This window comes from Stegodyphus dumicola, chromosome 9 (genome assembly GCF_044657685.1).
Source record: "Stegodyphus dumicola isolate Sdum_Otavi_A_Nest chromosome 9, ASM4465768v1".
NCBI lineage: Eukaryota > Metazoa > Arthropoda > Arachnida > Araneae > Eresidae > Stegodyphus > Stegodyphus dumicola.
The window spans coordinates 53789855-53815913 of record NC_140776.1 but is presented as its reverse complement, the minus strand read 5'-3'; the positions used below and the strand labels follow the sequence as shown (position 1 = coordinate 53815913).

General features: G+C 32.7%; 1 protein-coding gene across 1 annotated transcript; it reads right to left on the bottom strand.

The window, feature by feature from the left end:
* Window positions 1-1496: 1496 nt before the first annotated feature.
* LOC146995344 (uncharacterized) lies at window positions 1497-25536 on the bottom strand. The gene is made up of 2 exons (XM_085823446.1): window positions 25354-25536; window positions 1497-2903 (listed from the first exon to the last, which is right to left on the bottom strand). Exons 1-2 carry the CDS (start codon window positions 25512-25514, stop codon window positions 1823-1825), a joined length of 1242 nt encoding a protein of 413 aa, XP_085679572.1. The 5' UTR covers window positions 25515-25536; the 3' UTR covers window positions 1497-1822.
* Window positions 25537-26059: the final 523 nt, after the last annotated feature.

Genomic DNA, 26059 nt, shown 5'->3' with positions numbered 1-26059 from the left:
CGCCGGCAATAAAAGGAGGTGCTTTCCTTAGTGGCACCGCAGTTCCTTTTAGTTCGAGCCAGAATAGACCTGCCCGGGGAGAAGCCAGGGGATGAGAGATTCCGGTTTCCGCCCTGTTCCGGTTCCCGTCTTGTTGCGGATCCAGTCCTGTTACGGTTCCCGTCTTGTTCCAGTCCAGTTCCGGTCCTGATCCAGTCCTATTCCAGTTCCAGCCTGGCCGTTTAAGTCCAAAACACGTAGGAGCGGATGTCTGAATTCAGCGAAATGGAGATATACGCCGAAAGGGCTAGATGGATTCTGTCTTTTAAGGGAAAGTGTTCTTCACCGTGCCGGCATAGCTGTTACTTTAAAGCACTTTGAAGTTTTTCCACCCAAGATGTTAAGTTTTTGTTTGTGATGTTAAGTTTTCATCAGTGTTGAAGTTCCAGTTAAATAAACCTTTAAGTTTTAGACAAGGTTTTTGTGTTCTTCAGAAATTTTAGATTCGAAGTCAGATACAACACATAGGATTATTATCGGAAAAATCAACACCATATAAAATTCAGTTCATTAACAATATCACAAAATATTTAAAAACAGCACATCTTTAGAATTTCTGACAGACACTCTGGTATGCTCGGCTTAAAATCGTTGAGTTTGTTAATTAAAAATTCTTAAAGTTTTACAAAATATAAAATAGGTAATAAAACAAATTCGAAATTCCAAATTTGGGCTTCCAGGTGTCCATGTTCGGGTGGAGGATTACTTATTGAAAATTTGATGGCTCTGGTACCTTCGTTTTTCCACAATACGAGAAACACACACCTTCATGCAGATTCTTCATTATTTAATTTCTTCAAATATAATACAGAAGAATACTATTTGGTGGTTACATTTTGAAAAATGGCAACAATCAAAGTATTTGAGTAGTTCAACGCAAAATGCCGTTTCGTCACTAACAGCCCTTCTGGGCTAACGGTTCTTTGGGCTAATAAATAACATTATAAAAGTAAAAATAAATAAAAACAAAATATTCAGTAAATAAAATGTTGGGCCTTTTTTTTTTCGCTCCTGTGAAGTGATAATTTAAAGTCAAAATTTTCATGAAAAGTAATTTCTATATCAAACGCTAAAAATTCAAGGAAAAAAAGCTATTTGATTAAGACACAATAACAAGCCGAATAAATACTAACTCACAAGTCAAACAATAACAATCAGCGTTATATCTACAAAGATTACAGGAAGATAGGTAGCTGCGGATGAGTTCTCTTGTGCAATACAAAGAGTCTCTAGTACATAAACATAACTAGTCCTATGAAAGTTTTGTAAATATAACGCTGATTTTTGTTGTTTGCCTTCTGAATTAGTAAAAGCTATTTGATTTGCTATATTTACATTTCAATAATTACAAAATTTTCCTACTCATTTTAAATATTCTTAAATGGCAAATGAGGGAATTAAATGAACGTAAAAATTAAGCAAAAACGACATCATGTTCAAGTCAGAAAAATTAAATATTTTCATACAAACCATGTTTCAAATTTTTATTTCTCTTATTTCTATATTTCTTTATTAACTCTATAATTTTCCGTGTCTCTCTTTCCTCCCCTCCTCAAAAAGAGCTCAGATTTTTCATGCATTTTTAATGCACTTAAGTTGAGCTTTTATTTTAATATCATTAATCAAAATTTTTGGTGATTTTTGTTTCAAACTTAAACGGAAAAACCCTTCTGCCATTTAGCGGGACTTGACATATAAACTATTTTTTGAATATTTTACTTTGATTTGAGATTCTATGCTCTGATATGCGAAAATTATCATGCAAAAAAGACATGTTAATCATTTACGCATTAACCTTAACACATTTTCCATTCCTGAGAACATAATCAGACCTAATACACTTCACAACTCTGCATTTCTTTGCTAATGGATCATACACAGACGGTTTTTCACACTGCTTCCTTCCAGTATTTGCCGAATTAAGATCAAATATTCTCAAAAATTTCGGAAGTTTCATTGGTGCCCTTATAGGAATAAATGTAGAGCATTGCATGTCTTCAAAAGTTTGATAATTACTAATTGCACAGTGAACGTTCTTATACTCCATGTTTGTACCATTATTATCCACGAGGATTATCGCTGTGTAAGCTTTACATTTTTCTTTAACGGCATCATCATTCCACAATGGAGAGCAATCAGATATAACTCCTGGCCTGCACCATCGCAGCTGTGTTCGCAGAGTTTCTGGCACTTCAACGGACAAGGAAACTGGAGCATATCTGTCATTTTCATTATCATCGGTAATGAACCACGATTGTAATGTTTGACTGTAACTGATTTCAGGAGACAAAATGGCAGAAAATGTCTCGGATTCGCTACCCATGAGCAAGTTCCAGAATAATAGTTGGTCAGAATCTTCATTTTCGTTGCATAAAGAGCAAAAATAATTTTTGTACGTGATCCCTGTTTGGAGATTTGTCACTGGAACAACCAGTAGCGGGTCGTTCGATTTTTCTCCATCATCCAAGCATAACTTCTCTGTCTCATTATTTCCTGCCCATTGTTGACTGCAGCGACCTACCATAAAGACAAAGTCTAGTTTTCCATAAACCTTACTGCAAAGTGGAGTGATATTCCTTGAAGAGTTTCCAGTACTGTTTAGAAACGGGGAATCTACACAGCATGTATCCCAAATTGCACAATTTTTGTCGCAATTGCAGTTATAGTTATCCAGTCTGTCATGATTTCGATTCATTTTACAGCTATCCAAGGGATAGCAAGAAACTCCAAGTTCTTGCAAATCTTTGTAAGAAACTCTTGTCTGTTCTCCAGACATTACTGCTATCGCAAGCAGGAGAAAATAAAGAGTAACTTTATTCCTTGTTCCTAATGTCTTTAAATTTTCTCTTTGCATTTTTGTATACCTGTAAGTAAAAAGAAATATTTATATATTATAAAAATGCACTATAAAGCTTTAATGTGATTTAGATTACAATAGAAATTTTAAGATTAATTAGTATTATAATTCATGATTTTTCGGTGTATAGTTGTTATTAAGAAAAGAAAGTTAGGAGAAGAAATGTAATACTAAGCAGTAGAGGATAAAATTCAGTAGTTTTTATCAATCTTCATAAGTTGTTGACATTTCCAAGTTTCATATTTTTGATATCTCAGTATAAAAATCTAGACAGTTAACAAAACAGTGTCCTATGTTATGATGAAAACTTTTAAAACAAGTCTTCAAAGAGATACATTGGAATGGATTGTTCCAAAACGTTATCTTTATGTTCCAAAACGTTATCTTAAATTTAATTTTTGCAATGGGATGATGTTATCCTTGAACACTGTTGCGAAGAATAGACATCAGTAGTTAAATTGAGCGACAGAACCTTAATCTTTAAAGTTACTTATGTTTGCATTTATCATTATGATTTATTAAAAACGTAACAATATCTAGATTCCTGTTAAAGCCGAGTTCGAGATTCAAGCTCTATATTGGAAATATAACCAAACCCTTGACCTACAAAGAATACCGGTTTTTTATGCGTAGTTAAAGATTGGAACAGGCACAAAAATAATGAAATGCATACGCTGGATGGATGGATGTTCGAAAAGAAATACCGGGGTTTTAAAGTTTTTCGTCATGTGGTACGTATCCAACTGATAGGCGAGTTCTCACACTTTAATCAGCATGTTTGGGGTAACGAAAGCGATAATTATTTTAACCTTTAACTACTGTGACTCAAATTGTCGCATAACTACTGTGAGCGGTCTCTCAGACCGCTTCTGCTAAAAACAAAATAAGATATTGTTTTACTTTTCTTATTTGAATAAATGTTATTTAATTTCATATATTTAACTTTTCTCATTATAAAGCAATTTTTATACTTAAATCAGTTCATTAGAACAAAATATATACTATGATAATAATTCCTTCGCTTACGTATCTGGATGGAAGAAGTAAATTTTAAAATTCAACATTTTTATTTTACATTAAAATTTGCGATAAGAATGCTTTAATAAGAATATAGAAAATTACTTTTTATTTTAAAAATTATAATTCGAGCTGCATTTTATACATACTTTTCTACTGCATTGTAGACACGTTGGTTCTTTGTATTCTATATATTTGTAAGCTGTTTTCCTTTTTTTTTTTTTTTTTTTTTTTTTTGCTTGGTGGACAAATATAGCACGTTCTTTTTTTATCTAATTTATCGTCTTCAATCGCAATGTTTCCTTTAGCATCATTTATTCCGAAAACTCTTCTTATTGTAAGTTTCAGTTCTTTACGTAAAAATGATGAAGCTATCCTCCGTTTTACATGAGACTGCACCAACTGAATCGCTAATGAAATCTTTTCGTTTCATTTTCGGAGCCAATGGGATAAGATTGAAATAATACGAATGCATTTATTGCACATATTTCCAAGTTTCTGAAGAATATTGCCATAGGCCATCGTCGGGTTCTACGAGCAGTTGTATAGATTGAACGAAGAATAATATTGTAACTACGAGTTCGAACACCCTTGTTGGGCCCTTGAATAAATAATTGAATTTATTTTTTCCAATAAAAAAATCTCTTGCGAAGGAGAACATGGATTTTCATTTTCATCGGCAGATATTTCTGAATTTGTGTCGTGGTCGCTCTCAATAATTTCATCATGGGAACTTTTATCAGAGAACTCTAAATTAAACCAATTTCGAACTATTTATTAAAATTGGTCTTGGGTAAGATATATAGAACGTTTCCTGCACGCATTTGAATCAATTTCAAGAATATTTATAAAAAAGTGAAATATGTAACAACAACGAAAAGTGAACTCGGCCGAAATTTGAATCTTATCTGCTGTGATCGGTCCCACAGACCGCTGAGGGGGGAAATTAAAAAAAAAAATAAAAGATATATAGCTAGCCAAACACAACTTGGTATGTGACCTTGGACAACTGTTTTAGGAAGGTACTAAGAATGGCAATACCCACTAATTATTCTAAGAGGTGGAAGCATTTAATGGAAAATGTCGCGCGGTCTGACAGACCGCTCACAGCAGTTAAAGGTTAATCCAGAGTTGAAGCTCGTGTAGGTCAGTAAGTAACGAAGACCCATGCCCCAGCATCCTTCACGAATCCGCAAAGGAAAGAAATTCGCACGAGTCCAAAACTGAGGGAGCTTGGAGATCACGATTAATAAGCTCTATCATTCGGTATATGGCCATCAATCTCGCGGTTAAGGACTACAGCATTCAACAAGTTTTATGTAGATCTGTCGCAATGATGGGGAGCTCTAGCTTGTTGCCAAACAAAGTTCTTCAGCTCAACAAGTAGGTGAGAAAGCAACTGTATTTGCACCATATTCTGGCAAGAAGGACTCTCAATGAAACAAATGGTTAGCAAACTTCCCGTCTGAATATTGCTCAGAGAACGTTAGCTTTCTGGAAGTCTAGTTTGCATTGTTCATGTATATGGAGACTTTTACACCCCCATGAAGTGAAAGAATAAGACACGAACATTCTGCTTGTGAACTTGCTCGTGAGATAATTTGTGAATTCATCACTAAACACAGTTTGATCATTAACTTTCTTCCTGCTGCAACATATTAATTGTGAAATTGAGGCTCTTATTAGTTCGTTGGCAAGACTTTTAGCCTATGACAGTTGTATATAGTATGGACGTACATGTAATTTTTTCCATAATGCAATACACTCCATCACCAATGGCACTGTTACTTCGTGGATGGCGTTTCGAATAGGTAATTTCGAACTACGCAGGAAAGTTTGCATGGCGCTTTCCACATTCCTTGCAGATACTGGTGATTACTCGGTAGTCATTGCTGCATCCAGACATCCATTGATTTCAAATTGCGTATATTATCTACGAATGCTATTGTCACTTTAAGGTTCACCTTTAAACTTTCTACGAAACACTCAAGTTTACAATTAATGCACTGAAAAACATAGAAATAGTTATGCTCTTGAGCAAAAATATTTATTACTGGTACTGTCGAGCGAGAAGGCAGAGAAACAATCGATAAATACACAACAGAAATGTTCGGTTTAGCTTTTTGCTAACCGTGCTAACGGTGAATAAATGTTTTATACCATATCTATGGGAAATTATAACGAGTTGTAACTTTGATATCACCTTTTGTACACTTAGCATAATGTACTTAGTACTAATGTAATAGCATACACTTAGCACTAATGTAAATTTATAAAAGTAAGCGCAGCGGCCGAATTCAGTAAAATTTACTGAAAACCGGAAACTTGAATAACTGGTGTTTTCAATGCAAGGAAATTTATGTGAATGTGTAATTTCATAATTTCACTTAACAAAAGTGTAAAAATCTGACCTATGCAATTTATTCCAGACATAAATTTTACCCGACATGGTATGAAAGGCTAGTGTTTTACGATACATTTCTGAGAAAGACACCTACATGTGATCAAATTGGCTACATAATATATCAAAATCTCAGGCTAAGCATTAAACTTTTATCTCTCGAACATGATGGATAAGAAAGGCAATGCATTTGGCTTAAAAGTGTACATATAACGAAGCCAATCCTAAAAGACTTTATAGCGTGTGTAGGCGGACATTGCTGTAAAATAGTCTACAAGGAAGGTGAACTTTTCTCAAAATCCTTAGCCTCCGCAAGGAAGTCTTATGCTTTTGAGCAATTAAAGAGCAGGTACTTGAACTGGTCTTTCAACTGCAGGTTCTGATTATAGATGCACAATATTAAAATCATTCATTTCCCAACTTCAAAACACTCTCCACGTTGAACGCATGAGACAAAAGCGCAATTTGGCAGTGACGATGATTGGTCAGTATTATGCCACTGAATGGTCACCTCACCTATAATGCAGTTTACTTCGCTTGAGCTATTTGGAATAATTTTACAGACAATCGATAAAATATTTTACTTATGATTAATCTTGCAGCTTCAAAAAATTATTATGGGTAAGTCGGTCAATTCATCTGTTTCTTTTGTACAAATAATGTTGCACAATTCAAAATGTACTACTCAGCAACTTATTTTATGTATGAGGCAAATGACATTGATGTCGCACTAATTCAGGACCGCATTTTTATAGGGGTGTTCTTCCTAGCTTTCCAAAAAATATAAAGTTTACAATGATTCTAAAGCAGAAGTTGTCAAGTCTGCTTTTATTATTAACCAGAATCTTTCTCCTTTTTTGAACTTAAATCACACAATTTATAATACTGTTGTTTTAGATATAAAAATTAATGCATCTGACCTGACTTGTTCCATTTATTTTGAGCCCAAAACTAATATTGATTAGAATTATTAAAAAATTTCACGTATTTTAACATATTAAAAAACCATGCTATTTTTATGTGGTACAGATTCTAATAGCAAATCTGCAATTTGGCATAGTCCTATTACTGCTGCTAGAGGAACGAAATATGGCATTTTATTAGTGTGAGTCATTTGTTTCTAATTAACGAAAATCACGGACATACTTTCTGTTCCACGCATGGCTCGAGTTGTATTGACCTTACGCTTTTTAGTTTGGAATTGCTGCCATACGTTTAAGGTTGGGATACCTCTGAGGAAGGTTCTCCTTTTGACCATAAAATGATTATATTTGTTTTACGTCGTCTGATTACATCTTCTAATTTGTGTGCTTTTAATTAAAAAAGAGTAAATTGGTATTTATTTACAGAACTTTGTAAGAGAGAACTGTATGACTTAAATATCCTTCTTAATAGTTGCTCTGATTGTATTGCATTAGAAAATGTTCTAAATAGACTTTTTACCGTTATTTTTAATTGTGCTTCATTTTCAATTCCGATGAAGAATGGTATCCCTTAGTAGTCTAAAGAAATTGATTATTATAGAAAGCATGTAAATGCTGCTAGGCATAGGTTCCAGAGAAAAAGAAACAGTGTTCTTAAAGATATATATAAAATTAAGTATTTTGCTTTGCAACATAATTATAAGGCTAAACTAGCTAATACCAATCTTGACTCGTTGAAAACTTTTCTCTCTACTATTAGTTAGTCAATGTTTTAACTATCTGTGTCCACAATGTCTGTGTCCACAATGAAATATAGTATATAAGTATGGGGTTAAGACCAATTTTGCGAAAAGGCTTGAGATTTAGGGAATTAACCTCCAGATGGCAGTGTGATTTCGAGTTTGAGTGATACAACTGTTTTTTTTTAATGGCAAAGAATTTTCCAAGCGATAAATGCGCGTGATGAGAAAAATGTTCATAAAAGTATGCGGACCGAGTCTTAGGGATTTTTAATTTCATTTATGAACTGTCAGTTCCGTACTTCAGAAGTTAACAGTGTTATTAAAAAACTCAAGAAAAACGAATCACCTGGACTACATTTTCTCTCCAATAAAATTGTACAGCACTTTCATAAAATTTCGCTTACGCAATTTCAGTTTGCGTGTTACCTTTAAAGAATAAATTACATAATGTACATAATGATAGTTAGCACATATCATTATTAAAAGTTAAAACGTTTAAGTTATTTCTCTAATTTTTCCTCAATTATGAGTCACTTGCTAGTTAAGCATTCGCAGGTCATGGACAAAGCCATTGGTAATTTCACAGTTTCATCAATAAGAATGTTGCTCAGGATATATTACGACATTGGGCTCACAAAAAAAGAGTAAAACGATATCAATATTCAAGTGTTTATCCAGGATTAAAATCCGCGCCTACAATTATAGAACCTGTTTTCATGAAGCACTACATAGAACGGGCGACAAGTATTGCATCATATAGTATTCTTTAAAATTACTGCATCCTGTGTTATTATTTAAATAGATATTAAAAATAAAATGTATAAAATGTCTTATAAATACCTGCTAAATATTATTTAGATCTTCGAGAAAGCACTCTTGTACATAAATATAAACAAAAGTATAAAAAACAAAAACAAAAAAATTAATTTACTTAGCTGCACTTTTAAAACACTTTAATTATCCTAATTTTAAGCACATTTTCTTTATCGGTTGATGAAAATTCTATAAATTCGATTTTAAAATTTGATATTTTTTGTACCTTATAATTTTTAAAAAAATTGTATACTTCTCCTATTCTGAAATCTTAATGTCTTTGTTCTGATTATTTTCTTTTGGATAGCGGCTCACTTTTCATTATTAGGCCAAAGGACGTTAGGCTACTAATTTCGTTTTGGCATTTTGCGTTGATTCGCTTTTTTAATTTTGGTTTTAGTTTCATCTTTTGATATATATACAAATATATACTGAATAATTGTCTCTATAAGGACATACTAATGTGCACAATCAAACTAGGGACAATAATATAATAGCAACAACTATGTTATTAATATAGAGATGTTGCGAGCAGTTTAGTGTCTTAACTTTATGTTTACAATCCCAAATTGCATATTTTATTAATTAGTGTTAAGCAAATTTCCAATTCGGCAATAAAAAAGCAGGCATAAAAGTTATAATTAGTGATACTTTATGTAATTTTAGAATTACCAACAGTACCTTTTATTGATTATAAACATGATCGTAAGAAATTTTAGTAGAATAGAATGCACCCTAAAGTGTTGTTAACCGTGTTAATTAATAGTCACATCTATGTTAGTGTTGTTTAATGCAAAATTTTGCAGAACATTTATAAGAAAGTTGATAGTCTAATATTTTAAATTGTCATTTTTATATTATACTGTGACTTGTCAACTTAATTGCAGAGAAGATGTAATTTTTCAAAACTAGTTAATAATACCATCTGTTAAATGTCATACTTTTGTGTAGAATAATTTAATCTCGGTACGTTTAACAGCGTATTAGAAATAGATTCCTTAAAATGATCCTCTTATTAACTAAAAATATTCAGAATACTATTATCATTATCTAAAATTATTCAGCAAATTATTATTATTAATTATAGCCAAAAATAAATAAAATGCCAAATTTAATCCTTATAAAACTTTATCTTCATACATTCTCAAAATATTTATCTGCGGCTACTCAGAAAAATTATTCAGAATATAAAGGAAGGAAATTTTCAGTTTTTAATAAACATTTAGTGAAATTTTGGTTTATTTGAATTTATTACATTGATTTTTCAGTTAATATTATAAAGAAAGCATATGGGAAAGTAACTAAATATAATTTAAAAAAATCTGAAAGCTTTTATATTTAACATTACGCCCAAAGGGACTGTTTTTAAAGTTTTGTGTGTTACCTTTATTTCCCGTATTTGCCGGCGATAAGACACACCGGCCTATAAGACGCACCCCCCTTTTTTATGCACATTTTTGAAAGATAAAACTTTTATTACTGATCATTATAATGAATTTACAGTATTTTAAACAGAAAGTAATACAAATACAAAGTAATACTTTCTGCAAATACGCAATCTATCTGGGAAATAACACCTTTCAATCTCCTTCGTCAACACCCAGACACTCATCTCCAGAGCTAAATGAACACTTAAAACCTCTTCTAAATCAGCATCTGAGTTCTCATACAACAAACTGGCCACTGTACCATCCAGTGCATTAATAATGCCACACTTCTTAAATGATTTAACTACTGTCTCTGTTTCACAGCATCCTATAAAGCTTTGACCCAGTCACAAACGACCTATCATACGCAATAAGTAACGACGTATAAGACGCACCCCGTTTTTCAGACCTATTTCCAAAGAAAAAAAAGTGCGTCTTATACGCCGGGAAATAAGGTATTAAATACCAGAATCTTTGCAATTAAAACACAAAATTCAATTAAACAGCAATATCACAAAATATTTAAAAATTTACTTAGAATTTCTGATATAGAGTCTCGGGGGGTGGAGATAAGAATTATATTTTTTTTTTTTTTTTTTTTTTTTCGTACAGAGTTACCATTGCTCGCTTTCAAATCGTTGAGTTTGTTAATCAAAAATTACTTAAAGTTTTATAAAATATTAAATATATAACAAAACAAATTCCAAAATTGGGCTTTGAGATGTCCGTATTCAAGTAGAGGCCTACGTTATTCAAAATTCGATGTCTCTAGGTACGGTTGTTTTCTTACAGTGCGAGACATATACATGCATTCATGCAGATTCTTCATTATTTAATTTATCTAAATATAAAGCAGGGCTCTAATATTTGCTGGCAACAATTTGAAAAATAGAATTCCGTTTTATAGTGGACGACTCAAAATGCCAAAACGAAATTAATAGCCCAGCTGGTCAATTTGCCCTTTTGGGCTAAGAAAGTAAATCACAATTAAAATTGCCGATTTATCTTATGAATGCAGTATATTTAAGTAAGAGTAGGAATTATAAATGATGCTCTTTGATTAGTTTCATTAACAAGTCTTTCAAGAAAATTAAATTTTTTGGATAAATTTTTGGAAAGGAATTCAGGCGCGCATATTCATTTCAATGGACAAAAATGTTTTGTGTGTGTGTCAATTAAGGAAATAAACTTTAGGGAGAGATCTGGATGCAAAAACAGATGCTTTATTCTGAATATAACACAAATAAATCAAAAGATCAACATTTTATCTTAAACAATTGATATTATTTAAATAACTGTCGATACTGACTATTTTTTTACTATGCAGTAGAAAAACATCGAAGGTTTATTCCCCCCCCCTTCCAGTTTGAATGGGAGACACTGCCTCAATATTTAAATATTTTTCCAATAATATCCTATCATATTACTACATATTTTCCAAAATACTTCAAACTTTATGTGTATTCTTTTAATTTAGAGCAACAATTTCACCATTAACAATTAAAAAAATTAATAATTAAACTTTTCTTATGTAAAAAATTAACTGTTCCATATGAAGATTTTAAAAAAAATTATATTCTAGTCTTTACCTACTGCAGTTATTTTTATGACTAAAATTTATCTATTGCAGTGATTAAATTTTTTTCTTTCACAAAATAGCTAAAAGTTTTTTAGTAACCTTGAATTAGACCTCCTATTTTCACAACATTTTCAGCTTAATTAGGGCTCAGGGAAATTTTATTTTAATGATGAGCATGTACAAATTTTCTTTTCTTTTTCATATTTTAAATCCGAATTCACTTATAATACTGAGTAAAAATTGAACACTCAATGATTACGTGAAAGCGCCACACTAGCATAGAAGTATACAGCTATTGCAGAATAATCATTTTCATAGGAAAGAAATCGCTAACGACCTAATTGCTTAGTTAGTGTAAAAGCAACACAAAACTATTGTTTTGGGAAAGAAATTCTTCCTTGAAGTAAATTATCCTGAAGAACTTTAGAAAATCGTTTTGCTTTGGCTTTGGATATTGGAACATTAAGGGGAAAATATGCATAGTTCAACGATTTAAAGTTTGTCGCAGAGCAAGTACAGGAAATAAATCATCTGTACATTTCGAAACAACGTATTAAAAATAACATTATGAATACTCTATAATGCGAGTTAATAAACAATTCTCGAAACATTGATTAGTTTTATATGTTATAGACCAGAGGTGGTACCATGAGAGGCCACATTTTAGGCAGTGATAAAAGGAGGCCGCATAAGTTGATACACCTATAAATGCGACTTTTGTGACATTATTATAGTTTTTGTATAGTTTCATCATGTTATTGCATTATATAGAAATAATGGAAAAAACATCAAGTCATTTACTAAAATAAAAATTTAGAATACAAAATAGTTTTGTATTCACATAATACTAAATAACTTATCATAACGTTAATCTTTAATAATTTTGTAATAAACAACTACATATATTTAAATATTGTTTCAAATAAAAATAATAAAGTAGAAGTATTTTTCAATAAAATTTTTTACCTTACAATGAAAAACAATGGAAAAGTTAATATTAAGTTATAAAAAACCAACATAGCGACAGTATGTAAAATAATGTTAAACTCTGATGGGAAATTTAATTTAGTGGGATATTTGCATTTGTTTCTTGCCTGAAAGTAATTGAATACATGGATCAAGCTTCGTAACGCGCAGCCTTACTAGATCCTCTAAATGAGCATCTGTAATTTGCTTACATAGTTTTAATCTTTGTTATAAGAAAAAAAGTTGACTCGCAGCCGTAAGTACTTCTAAGTCAGGAAAGTGAACAGCGAGCATGCTCTCGTAGGCATGGATATTCAACATCCTTTTCCCAGATTTCTGTGGGATTTTTTTAGCGCCAAAAAGAGATTTGAGGGTACTATCTTCCCGCAACTCAAATAACTCCATTTGTAGTTCCGTAGGAGTTTGGATATACTTACTAAATGTAGTTCAAATGACAGTTTCATAGCAGAAGTGTTCTCGTCAAAATCTGAAAAACTTTCAGTATTATATTCTTCTGTTAAAAATTCCAAGACACCTACATATTCATCGAATAGTTTATTTTTACATTTTTGCTAGTTCCAGGAAGTGTTCTACAGATAAATCCGAGCAAGAAAGCAATGTTTTGAAAAATGTTAATTTTTTTAAAAAAAGCTTGGATCTTTTCCCACATTTCGTATATATGCTTCGTTTTACCTTTCAGGCAAACATTTAATTTTTTTTTGTCATAATATCAGATAAAAATGCAATGTTTTTGCAAATTTCTTCTATCTTATAGATCATATAAGTTTCCACATTTTTGATAAAAGTTTGAAATCTTTCGTCGTAAAGTCAAAACTTTTATCAAAAACGTGGCCTGCTGGTAGCCAGCGAACCTTGCCAGTAGTATGGTAGAACAATACTGTAAGTTTCCTTGCCTAAATTTAGCATCTACCGAAATTCACGATGAAGCACTGCATTTACGCAAATATAGTTGACAATCAAAATACACTCATAGACAAAAGGAAAAAATAAAGACGCACCAAGAAGGAGTTATCCGAATGGGACGAAAATCGGTAGAAGTGATGTACATGTACAGAAAAACAAATTGGCCAAGGTAATGTTCGGCAAGCACTAGAAACATGTGTAGTGTGGGGGCGGGCATTATCTTGCTGAAATGTAAGCCCAGGGTGGCGTGACATGAAGGGCAACACAACGGGCCTTAGAACTTCGTCGACGTACAGCTGTGCTGTAAGGTTGCGACGGATGGCAACCAAAGCTATGAAATGAAATGGCACCCCAGACCATCACTCCTGGTTGTCGGCCTGTCTGCTGGAAGACAGTCAGGTTGGTGTCCCACAGCTGTCCGGGACGTCTCCAGGCTCGCCTTGGCTAGTCATCGGGGATCAGTTCAAAGCGGTACTCATCACTGAAGACTATTCTACTCCAGTCAGTGACATTCCAATGCGAATGAGCCCGACACCACTGCAAACGAGTTTGACGTTGTACAGAGGTCAATGGTAGTCGGCGCAAAGGGCGCCGTGACCTCAGCCCCCTTTCTGTGAGCCGTCTATGAACAGTCCTTGCGGTCACTGAAGCATTAGTTGCACGTACAATGAATGATAAATCTGGGGCTGTGAGTGCCGCTCTGACGATTGCTCGGTCTTCACGTTCTGTCGTTTCTCTAGGCCTACCGCTTCCTTCTTCACGCTGTGTGTGGCCATGGTTCACCCATTCCTGCCAACATCGTCTAATAGTGGCATCGCTCCTGCTCAAATGTCGAGCCATTCACCGATAAGACCAGCCGGCTTCTTTGAGCCCAACTACACGACCCCTCTCAAATTCTGACATCTGCGCATATCGTCCGCGCACCTGTATGCGAGGCATAGTTACTGTCTACCAGAGTACACGGAATGAAATTCGTAAAGAATTCATGACCTGGAATCGTAATTTCTCCTCTTAAATATCCTGCCAAATGCGCAGATCAGATGCGCTGTAGCGACAACCGTTCATTCACTAGCAGCCAAAATTTAAATTTTGCATTTTCCGTCAAAACATGTAGGCATATCAATTTGTGTCCAGTTTTCTTTATATCTTCTCGGTGAATCGTGATGCGTCGTTTTTTTTTTTTTTTTTTTTTTTTTTTTTTTGTTTGTTTGTTTGTTTTTGTTTGTTTGTTGGTTTGTTTGTCTAAAAGTTTAGTTTAAAAGTTTAGTTCTATCCAGATTGTCTTACAAAATGGTTATTTTTGCACAAAGAGTTTGCTGATATAAAATGCAGTGAAATGATATCAATTTTTTCAATTATTCCATTTTTTTATAGAGCAACAAATCATTTTTTTAACTGTCATGGAAGGGGCGCCATCGGTGCAGACACTGACTAAATTACTGGCATTTAACCCTTTGAGGGGCGGTATATAAAATAATTTAAACTGTGGTAAAATTTTGCATGAACTATAACTTATGGACCCTAAGGACATAAAATTGAGACTTAAAAAAAATGTCGAGCGAAATCCTGAATTTTGAGAGCCGGTATATATTTTATACCGGCGCCCCTCTAGGACATTTTTTTCCAGGTAGCTGCCAACTGTTAATCTTTGTTTCTAAAATTAATTTTGCCTACTTTTGATGTGCGTCTGTAGTGATGAGTGCTTGAATATAGTTATGTAAGTCTAAAGACAATTTTTTTTTTAAATTTTGGCAGAAATTTAAAATTTTAAAAATAAAATTTATGTTTTTATGCAATTTGATGATGCAACCCAGCTGAACATACTTATGTAAAATATGGGTAAAAAGCTTTTCAACTTGATTTAAATTCAATATTATTTTATAAAAAAAATTAGCAAATATAACACTGCATGTGTAAATCGTATCATGCTGTAACTGAACTAGTATAATATTACAAGCAGATGTAACTCAGCCGAAAATTTAAAAAAATTGAAAAATGAAGCACTACGACCGACTCAGCTGAGAAAGTATGTTGCATTTTTGAAGTTGTATTTTATGCTTTAGATAATATGTGAACAAAACCATGCTTCATACAGTATACGAAGAATCCCCCCCTCCACGCACACACACTTTAGATCATTGAGGACCGTAAGGTGCTTTTTTATTTTTTGTATAGTTTGTAATATATCTTTTTTTTTTTTTTTTTTTTTTTTTTTTTTTTTTTCAGGAAGAAACGCCGTTAAACAATTTTATTATTTGATACACCTCAAAGCTCTTATTCTGATTTTCAATCCCTTTGGCTTCATAGAGGCTCCTTTTCAACTTTTGGATACATTTTAGTTTGCATCTAAAAAGGGCCTCAGAAATATTTTTCCTCCTTTCACTAACTGTGAAAATTTATTTCGGAAACAACCTATTTGTATCAACCAGAGCGCAAATTTCTCTTGTGTTCTCTAGTCTTTCATCTGAAATTAACAAAGAATTAAAAAGAATTTCCCTAAAGAATAAAAGCTTTCAAACCAGGAGTTTTTTTGATTACACTATGAGATGTACATTTCCATTTTAAGTGAGCTTTCCCTTTGTGTGATCTTATCACACCTCACAAAAGGAAGAAGACGTGACTCCCGAATGACAAATTAGTTGTCAATCACCTCTTTCATTTTCCTTGCATTCTAGGATTTTGGAAAACAAGAAGCAACGGGTGTCTTTTGGGGGCTAACATGCCACATTTAACCCCCACAATTGTGTAAAGTTTTGACCCCAGATGGCAATTTTGAAATCGATGAGTCTTTCTCTTGGAAAGGGATAAGTGCTGAAATAAAAATTTTAGCTACACACAGACGAATGAAACTCGAGCTGAGTACAAAAAGAATAAATGAAACTAATATACTTGTATTCAGTCCTAGCGCAGAGTCAGTAAACTCCCCATTCCTCCATGAACATAATATTGAATCCCAAACGACTTATAAATTAATCATGAAAAATTATTACATCATAAACTGTTATAATAATAAAGAAATTCTGTCATGTCACAGAGTAGAAAAGGAGAAAACTGGTGCTGCCATCTATTGGCGTGTTACCCTCAGTGTGGGCGCCGGTATATAGTATTATATACCGGTTTTAAAATCGTATAAATAATCTTCTGTTAATTATCAATTCTGACAAAAATGAAGTAAATATATAAGATTCAGCATGTGTACGTCATATATTTGCAGATTTTGAATTTTTTCTTTCCCTCCAATAGAATTTATGAATCTTCCAACATGATACCTTGCAAAGAGGTATATTAATTTCATAACTGCAAAATATTGAGCATTCATAGGGTGATACTACCATTTAGAATTGAAAGAAAACACTAGACACTTACGATTGTAGCTTTTGGTGTAGAAAAATTAGCATTTTTATGGAGGTTAAAAAATTGACAAACAACCGGTATATATTATATACCGGTGCCCTTCAAAGGGTTAACTGTAATCCATGACATATTTCTCTGAAGTTTTCGAAAACATTGGCTCCACGAGTTCTTCCAGTTAGTGTACCCAACGCAAGAAATTCTTCGTAACACTGAAAATCTGTATTTACAGTACGAATAAAATATAAAACTTGCGTTTTATCAATGCTATCATCTAAAGCAATTGAAAAATAAACATCTTAATTTTGTATAATTGTACGAAGTTGCTCTGTTACATTTTCAGCTAATTCGTGTTGCTGATCTGTTACAGTTCTTCTTTGAAAGAGGCAATAGTTTGTATTTATCAACTTCTTTTTTATCTAACATATCCTAATGCTTCAACAGTACATTCTTTGATTATTTCTGCGTCACTAAATGGTCTGCCTAATTTTTCCAAGTATATGTACGAGTTTGTAAGTAACAGCAACTGCAGCCGTACCCTTCTTTACTAAAGCATTAAAAGACGTCTGTTGATGATGCTTTTTATTTTTGAATTTTTGAACCGTAGCTTGTCCAGATTCACGTCCTAAATTGAAATATTTTTGTTCTTTATGAGTAAAATAAAATTTATTTGCATTCGCTATTTTCCTATTCAAAACTGTATTGCAGAATAAACGCACCCTTTTATCTTTCATAGAAGTAAAGAAATAATCTAATTCCCATTTACATTATATGTTCTGTTTTCTTCATTTAATTTTCTTCTTTTAAAATTTCACATGATGGAGAAAAAAAGAATATCAAATAGTATGTTTAAGAAAGCATATACTTACTAAAATACAATAAAATTGTGTATTAGTAAAACCTCAGAATAAGTAAAACAATAACTAGACTTTCACAATGACCGATAGCAATGCCAGACGAGACTGTTACAAGCACGAACAGATAACTATAGAGAGCGGACAGAGCGCAAGAACTTGGACCCCTCTCCCGGGATCCTCTAGGAATCTGCCATACGGGGTTTGATATATCCAAAGTCCTGAGACCTCGTCCAAGGCGGCGCAGACACCCACAGTCCTTCCCCGGCTGTATACAAAGCATGAAACAAAGAGAAAATGCTTTGAGAAAAATAAATACAAGAATTGCAACGCTAAGTACATCTTTGCCTCCGGGCACCACTCCATCGGCATCAGTTGGAACGCTTGATGTAAGACCCCGTCACTGGGACTATGACTTCAAGGACTTCAAGGACTTAGCCTGAAGGACTTCAAGGACTTAGCCGGCCAAAACTTCAAGGACTTAGCCTGAAGAAATCAACCTCTAGCTCCACGACAGCTGAAGGAACGGACACAACAGTACCAGTACGGTCCCTGCCAAGTCCTAATCTACCTCCATACAAACGGGGGTTCTAGTCCTGTGAAGTCAAATTATACTTCCCCATGGTTGAGACTGCCTAAATACAGATCATAGCTAGTACTTCCCAAGAATTCTTCTGAGTCAACCGCGGAGGGAGGGGAACAAATAACTACAAATCACAAACTCCGCAACATACAGGGGAATGCTGATGGGTGCTGGGCAAAGGGAGAAAAATAGGTACTGTCTGTCCTTCAGAACAGCACTGTCATGGTGTCTGGTGGGTGGCGGTGGTTGCTGTAGCAACGCGGTAACTGTATTTCAAGCATGGAGGTAGGAAGTAAGATGGAGTAGCCCTAAACAGGTTTCTCCCGTACCTTGCTTTGAAGCACCGGCGATCCCTACGTGGTGACCAAAACATTGGATGATTTACCATTAAGTTCAATGGGTTTTGACGCGATCGAATGTAAATATTTTGTAATTACGTCGTAAATATGCATATGAAAACAACATATTTTTAAACAACATTTCATTCTGAATGGAATTAAATGCTATACATTTCGCAGAACAATTTTCTTAGAATGGTTTAATTTGAATGAAATATTTTCACACGTTTTCGTTAATTACATTAGAAAAAAAAATTTAAGGTAATTCGATTTTATTCGGTTAAGTTACAAAAATTAAGATCAAAGTTTATTGTATTATTAATATTAAAATTATGCATTATTTCTTTTCTATTTATAGAGCTTCTTCCTAAAATACTTTCTTAAATATGACACGATTTTTTGGCTTCTGAGGCATCTTTTAAATAGAAAAATATAAGTCAATTTATAATTAATGCTCTATTCGGTTCATTTTAAATTAGAGAATTATTAGAAATTAGCGAAATACTTTAAATAGTACTTAACTTTCTCTGAACATTTCTGAAAGGGAATAAAATAAGGATTTTTTTCAAGTATTATTTAAAACTTGTAACTGAGTTATTATAAAATGTAAGGAGAATAATTCTTTTAATTATACTTATCAGATTTTTTTTTACCATTAAGTTCAACAATACATATTCCAAAACTCTTTATTATATTCTTAAGTGCGCATCTCATAGCATTTGCTTTGCAATGCCTTTTAACAGATTGCTTTCCGGTACGAACAATTCTTGCTTAAATAGTTTTATAACGTATTTCAATTTATGTTTACAATTCAATATTAAGGTTATTATATATTTAGATAACATTTATAATCATTATAAATTAGATACATTTAATAATTAGATTTCTTCACAGTTGTTTATAAATGAATAAATTCTTCATTTCAAATACATTTATAAATAATTTAATGAATATTTATGTACTTTGTTAAAGGTAGATACATGCTTTTTGCAAGTACATGCATAAATACCCATACATATTGTAAGCCCAAAGGGATTATTTTTCAGATAATTAAAATTTCAATGATGAGTTTAAAATGAGCAACAGTAAAGTCTCTCCTCTAAAAAATTTTAGAAGGTACGTGTTACAGTAATATATGGATGCGAAAAAAAAATTATTTTATTTAAAACATTTTGGCGTTTGGAACATAAAATAAAAGTAGCGAATACTCTATCAAGGGTATCGAAAGACGTATACAATTTTAAAGGTACCGTAAGGTATTTTTCATTCTTTTAAGCATAACATTTTTGTTAAAATTTATATTTTTGTAGTTCAACAGCTTAGAATTTGATAAAACAAATTCATAATCAAAATCGATGTTGTTAGTTATCGAAAAATAACCAAGATGTGATTTTTGCGTAAATGTCACTAAACTATACAAATTGCTATTATCTATCACACTATGAATGTTTCTTTCATATGAAAGTGTCCCTTTTTCGATTTGTATGGAACTGTCGTGTGTCGAAATACTATCAGAATACTATCAAGCGAGCTTCTGAATGTAAACAAAGAACACCACATCTAGTGACCGAAGCTTCGAAGCAGTGCTTCTTTTTTAGTGCCGGTTGGCCACTCCTTCCTTTCTTACCTCCATGATTTCAAGCAGGGAGGAGCCATGACCAAAAATACTATGGTTGGATATTGGCAAACGGAAAAGTGCGCCAGAATGGCAACAATTTCAGACTGTGAAAGACTGCTAGAACTGCAGCATTCTAATTCATGTTATGCTCAAAAGATGGCAGCACGTTATTTAATCGTATTAATTTTCAAATTTTCCTAATCTATATAATTAAATATTAATTAGTGCAAAAGCCGCATGAAAACTTCACAGAGGCCGCATGCTGCCTCAAGTCTGCACGTTTCCCACCTCTGTTATAGATGATAATTAAGGTTGACTATTAAACATTTAGTCATTCAAAATCCTTGGGAATTTTCTTGAGCTTGAAGGGGTCTAAAATAAAACTTTTAATATTCTTTTCAGTAAATTACGTAAAAAAATTCCTTAAGAAAACAAAAAAAAATGAAGTTTCTGAGTGAATTGGAGATTCTAGATCGTAGTTCAGGAACGGCGGAAATTTTCTCCCAAGAAGGAAATTTCCATGTTTCGATTAGGAAGGGTGTATGGATTCGACCCTAACTGGTAAACTCAAATAGTAACAAAATACTCCCTCAAAAGATCCGTTACGCAGAGTCAAGACAAAAGTAAAAGACATAGCCATCACGTAAATGCGAATAAACTAATGAAAATTAGTTGATGAGGGCAATCTTCCAAGAGAGGGATGCCTTCGCGGAGAATTTTCTAGATAATAAATTAGCTCGTAATCTTTTTCCGTATAAGGAAGACGATAAAAACGACTGTGGATTCAGACCGTTTGCCTGGATGAAACCAGCAGAAATTTTACTTCGTTAATACTTATCGAATTTAATAATACAGGGTGTTTATAAAGTCCCGGACGCATTTTAATGTTTAATAACTCAGAAAATAATGAAGATATAAACAAACTTATGGCATTTATTGATGGGATAACTTCTATATTTTCCTTTTCGGGTTTGAATAACTTTACTTTTGTAAATATCGTCTGCGCGTGTGGTTAATTTCAGATAATTTCATTTTCCAGTCTAAATATCTCTACTTTTCTAAATATCGTCTGCTTATTAATTGCATTTTTATCTCTTTTGTTTTTGGCAACTATTGCAATGTTATGGACTTTTTCCTTTGGGGATTTGTAAAGGATAACGTTTACAGGAGGAGAGTGTCGAACATTGATGACCTAAAAGCCAGAATTACAACCGCAATAGCCTCTGTGGATGCCGACATGCTTGCCGGTACCTGGCGTGAAATTGAATATCGACTTGATATTCTCCGTGCGACGAAGAGGGCACACGTCGAAGTTCATTGACAAGGGTCATGAAACTTTTTGAGTCGATCTAACCATTTATGTTATTAATTTTAATCTATCTTTTATTTTATGAGATATTAAACAACAAAATGCGTACGGGACTTTATAAACACCCTGTATTATATATTAATAAATACATAAATCATATATAATTATTAAATATGATTAAAAAAAGAATTTTAAGCCCATATCACATGTCGTTTGTTTCACATGAACAACTGTTTCGGACAATTTTTCTGCCTGTTTTACTAATGAAAGAAAGACGTGCGACTTTCTCCTTCCATTCGAAAAAAGTTGCAATTTGTTCGTTTTCAACCAATCAACTATCAGCGCCGAACGCTGTTAGCTTGTTTGTAATGGAGAACCAGTTATCCCTGTGTTAACCCTAAAGCGAGCTGTGGTGATTGGCTGTTGTGACAAAGTAGAAAAATTGTTCCAAACAGTTGTTCTTTCGAAACAAACCGACATGTGATAGCAGCCTTAAAGAATTAAAGAATTAAGATGAAGAATTAAAGTCTTAAAGAATTAAAGACGTTTTTTCGTGTCTGATTTTTAAAGATTACGAAAAAGTCTTACTGAAAAAACCTTATGGTTTTAAAGAACCGATTTTTAAGGTGGGTGATGGCCATCTTCGATCTATTGAGCAGATCGCGTCTTCTCCTCCACATATTTTAATAGTGGGACATACTTTAAGAGACTTAAAAGTGCGAAAGTATGTAGGGGAAATCTAAAGAATTATAGGTATTGCTCCCATGTTCCTTTGTGGTATAGAAATCAGCACACCCAGCTAGCAACTGAAAAGTCCTGGAGTCGATTTCCGTGAAAGATTAATTCACAGTCCCTGCTCACAGATGATTCTATAGCAGAATATTCAATTCCTGGGCTTTTGCAGTTTTTAAGATATGGTTTTTCAATCTGTATCGTATAACTTGCAAAAATATAATGAAAATATTAGAGCAAATGAGGTTCAATTATAAAATTAGAATTAATTGAAGATTTTAGCGAATGTGACTGTTTACTTAAATAAGACTATACGTGAGTCTTCAGCGTGGAAAGAAATAATAAATACACTTGTTTTTAAGTGCAAACAGAATTAAGTAGAAATGAAGGCCCTCTTTCATTAAGAGTAAAAATTTAATTTACAGTGTCTAAACAATAAGTCATGTAAACATTTAAAATCTGCAATAGCGATTGTCATTTTATTGAAAGACTTTCAGACTAGACCTCAGTATTTAAAAACGTACACAGGGAATAAGAGGAATGAGAGAGGGAGAAAAACTTCAAATTCCGTTTTAGATAAATCACATTTATTCAGAAGGATAAATCGTACGATTTTTATTTTAATTTAGCAATTGTTATGATTTGAAACGCAATAACTTCTACTTCCCGTAGTTCTCACCAGATTGCTAATTAACTGTAGAGTATTTAAACCGAGGGTTTGAGTGTTTTAGTGCTTCTGCCAGCCTCGCTTGCAGTTGATGGCTTTTCGCTAGCTCTGCCAAAGTTTACTCTGGCTTTAGCCAATTTGCTAGCCGACGTTAAAAGCGCGCCCCTTATTATTTGAGCCAGCTTAAGTAGATTGCTTTGTATAGTCACCGACTATGTTACTTAAATTTGAATTTCAGCTTATGTTATTTTAAATACTCGTAAGTGATGGAGTTTCGTTTTGTATCAAAAGTGGTGCCTTCTATGAAATTTGAGGAGTTAATAAAAAGGTTATTTTAACTTTTGTAACGTTTTATCAGTTTACTTCAGACTAGCGCGATAATTCACTTGTCAGTCTAGTAGCATCTGAAAGACATTGATTTAAACTTCTTTAGAAGCAGAACTTAAAAAATTACTAGAGGTATCTTTAAATTCATAGAGCTATTGATATTCTGATAAAATTACTGAGTCATTACCTAATTGTTAAAACTTATCTTTCAGGAAATCGTATTTTCATAGAAGTAAAATAATATTTCTCATTTATTTCACATGAAAATAAAATGGTAAGCTTTAATGTGATATGTAATAGACTTTATATAATATAAAATGTAATATACTGAAGTACTCAAGAGAAGAAAGGAGTCTGTTAAATAAAGGACAGAGTTCTTACACAATTAAGCTATCAAGAATAAATTTTTAATTTTCCTTCACATAACATTAAGTGCAAATTTTTATAATTAGGAAAGCTGAAAAAATAGACCGTGTAAAATTATTTTTACTGTTTCTTCAGATAGTGTCATTTTGTAGTGGATATTATTAGTTACTTGTTTGAGTACAATATGGCTGATACAAATCAGCTATCACTGAGTACTTTAAGAATACGTGTAGCTCATATGACCTGTTAAACTGAAAATTGCATTGCAATGTAAGAAACACTATAGCAATTCAGCCACACGTTTTAGAATAAAAAAGTAAGACAAATTAAATAACCTTGATTTCTCTTTTCAAGGTTGCTCTGATATCGAAGAAAAACGTAATTATTCTACTATCGCTATTTGAATTATTTACGTACTGTTGCTATTAAGATTAAAATTAAAAGAAATTTTTAAATAATTTTATTAATTACAAACGCAAATCTTATGCAAGTAGTTTCCAAAGCTCTTAATTTAACTGTGCTATAAAATTCTCAGCCTAAAATTGCATCAATTAAATGCACGAAAATTAATCTACGTCACAGTTCTCAAATTGTGGTATATGTGCCACTGGTGGTACATATATTTTTTCAAACGTATCTTGTCGATGCTGGGCCCTATTATGACTCGGGTGTCTTCTTTACTTTGTACAACTATATTATTTGCTTAATATATATATTATTACTCACTGTTTACCGCAATATATATATATATATATATATATATATATACTCGTAGTATATTTATTTATATTTTATTATAATGTAAAAGTTTCATTTACGGATATAATTAAATCATATAAAGAGTTTTATTCTTTGATTATATACACTCCATTTTGAATGCACTGACTTTTGATGGCGAAATGCTTTTATGGTGGTACATATATTTTGTTTCATATTTATGTGGTACAAAATTTGAAAAGTTTGAGAGCCCCTGGTCTACGGGATAAAAAGATTATTAAAATTTGAATAATGATCCTATCCAATACATATATTTTTTATTTAAAAGTACTTAAAATTTAAATCTAATACTGACAAACTTTCTAAACAAGAAATGTGTTTGTAAATTTCCTTTTATTTTCAGTGGTTCATCGTAATTTCAAGAATAAACTTCAATTTGAGTTGAAACTTAGAACTTAAAAGATATAAAAATAATTAAATCTTATCATTCATACATTTTAATGCTTCTTAGTCGAATGAAAACATGTTACGAATATTTTAACAAATACACTCATCTAAAAGAATAAACACCGATCTTAAACATGTGTTTGACATTTAGTTGTCTATTTGACAGTGTTTCCCATTATTATAATTCTTTTTTTTTTCCTTTGTTAAGGATTAGGTTGTTTATACTTGTTAATAATACGAGTCGCGTTATAGTTAAATTAAATTGCATTGTTAAGGTGCGCTAATGTGTGTGCTCTTTTAGCTACAAAAGTCATTTCTTTATCAAAAATAATATTGATATCTGAAGTTTACTTACATTGCGGAAGAAAATGGCAGTTCCAGTGGGAAAACACCTCGAGCTTCGTCTTGCCAAGATGACAAGACAGGTTGAGATCCAAAACCGGCTTTCGACGGCTGAATTATTTCAATACCGCTTCCTCTCTCCCTCCCCAAGCATTCATTATTGAAACTACGCATTGCATCAGTTTCTAATAGTAAGCATGAAAGATCCTTAGGTTAAAAAAAAAAAATGTTCACTAAACTTGGGTGCACGAATAGTGCTTGCATGTTTCGCACTTATCCAGAATTCAAATGCATCATCGTCTGAAAGTGTAGTTCAAGGAATTAAGCTAGTTCAATATTGAAATCTTATTAATGGAGTTCGAAATGTCTCATGAAGAAGTAATTTTCTGATATTTTCCCCCATTTTAAGTCTTTTAGTAAAGTATAATCCCTAAGATTATTATTTTATCGCTGGATATTTGAGCATTTGTTTAATATTTTATGAAGAGTTTATTCTTTTCAAGCTGACTTATATATGATTTCATCATATCTCTAGGAAACATGCCAGCAGAGAGGTATGGCCTTTTGCATCACATTCGTTGATTACGAATAAATGTATTTTAATAGCAAGTGATAATAATAAATCATCCAAGCAGTGAAAAAAGTCTTTTCTTCTCGAGTAAAAAGAAAGTTCATGAGAACATTACATGTCTGTTAAAAGTAATTTTTGTCTTAATTTT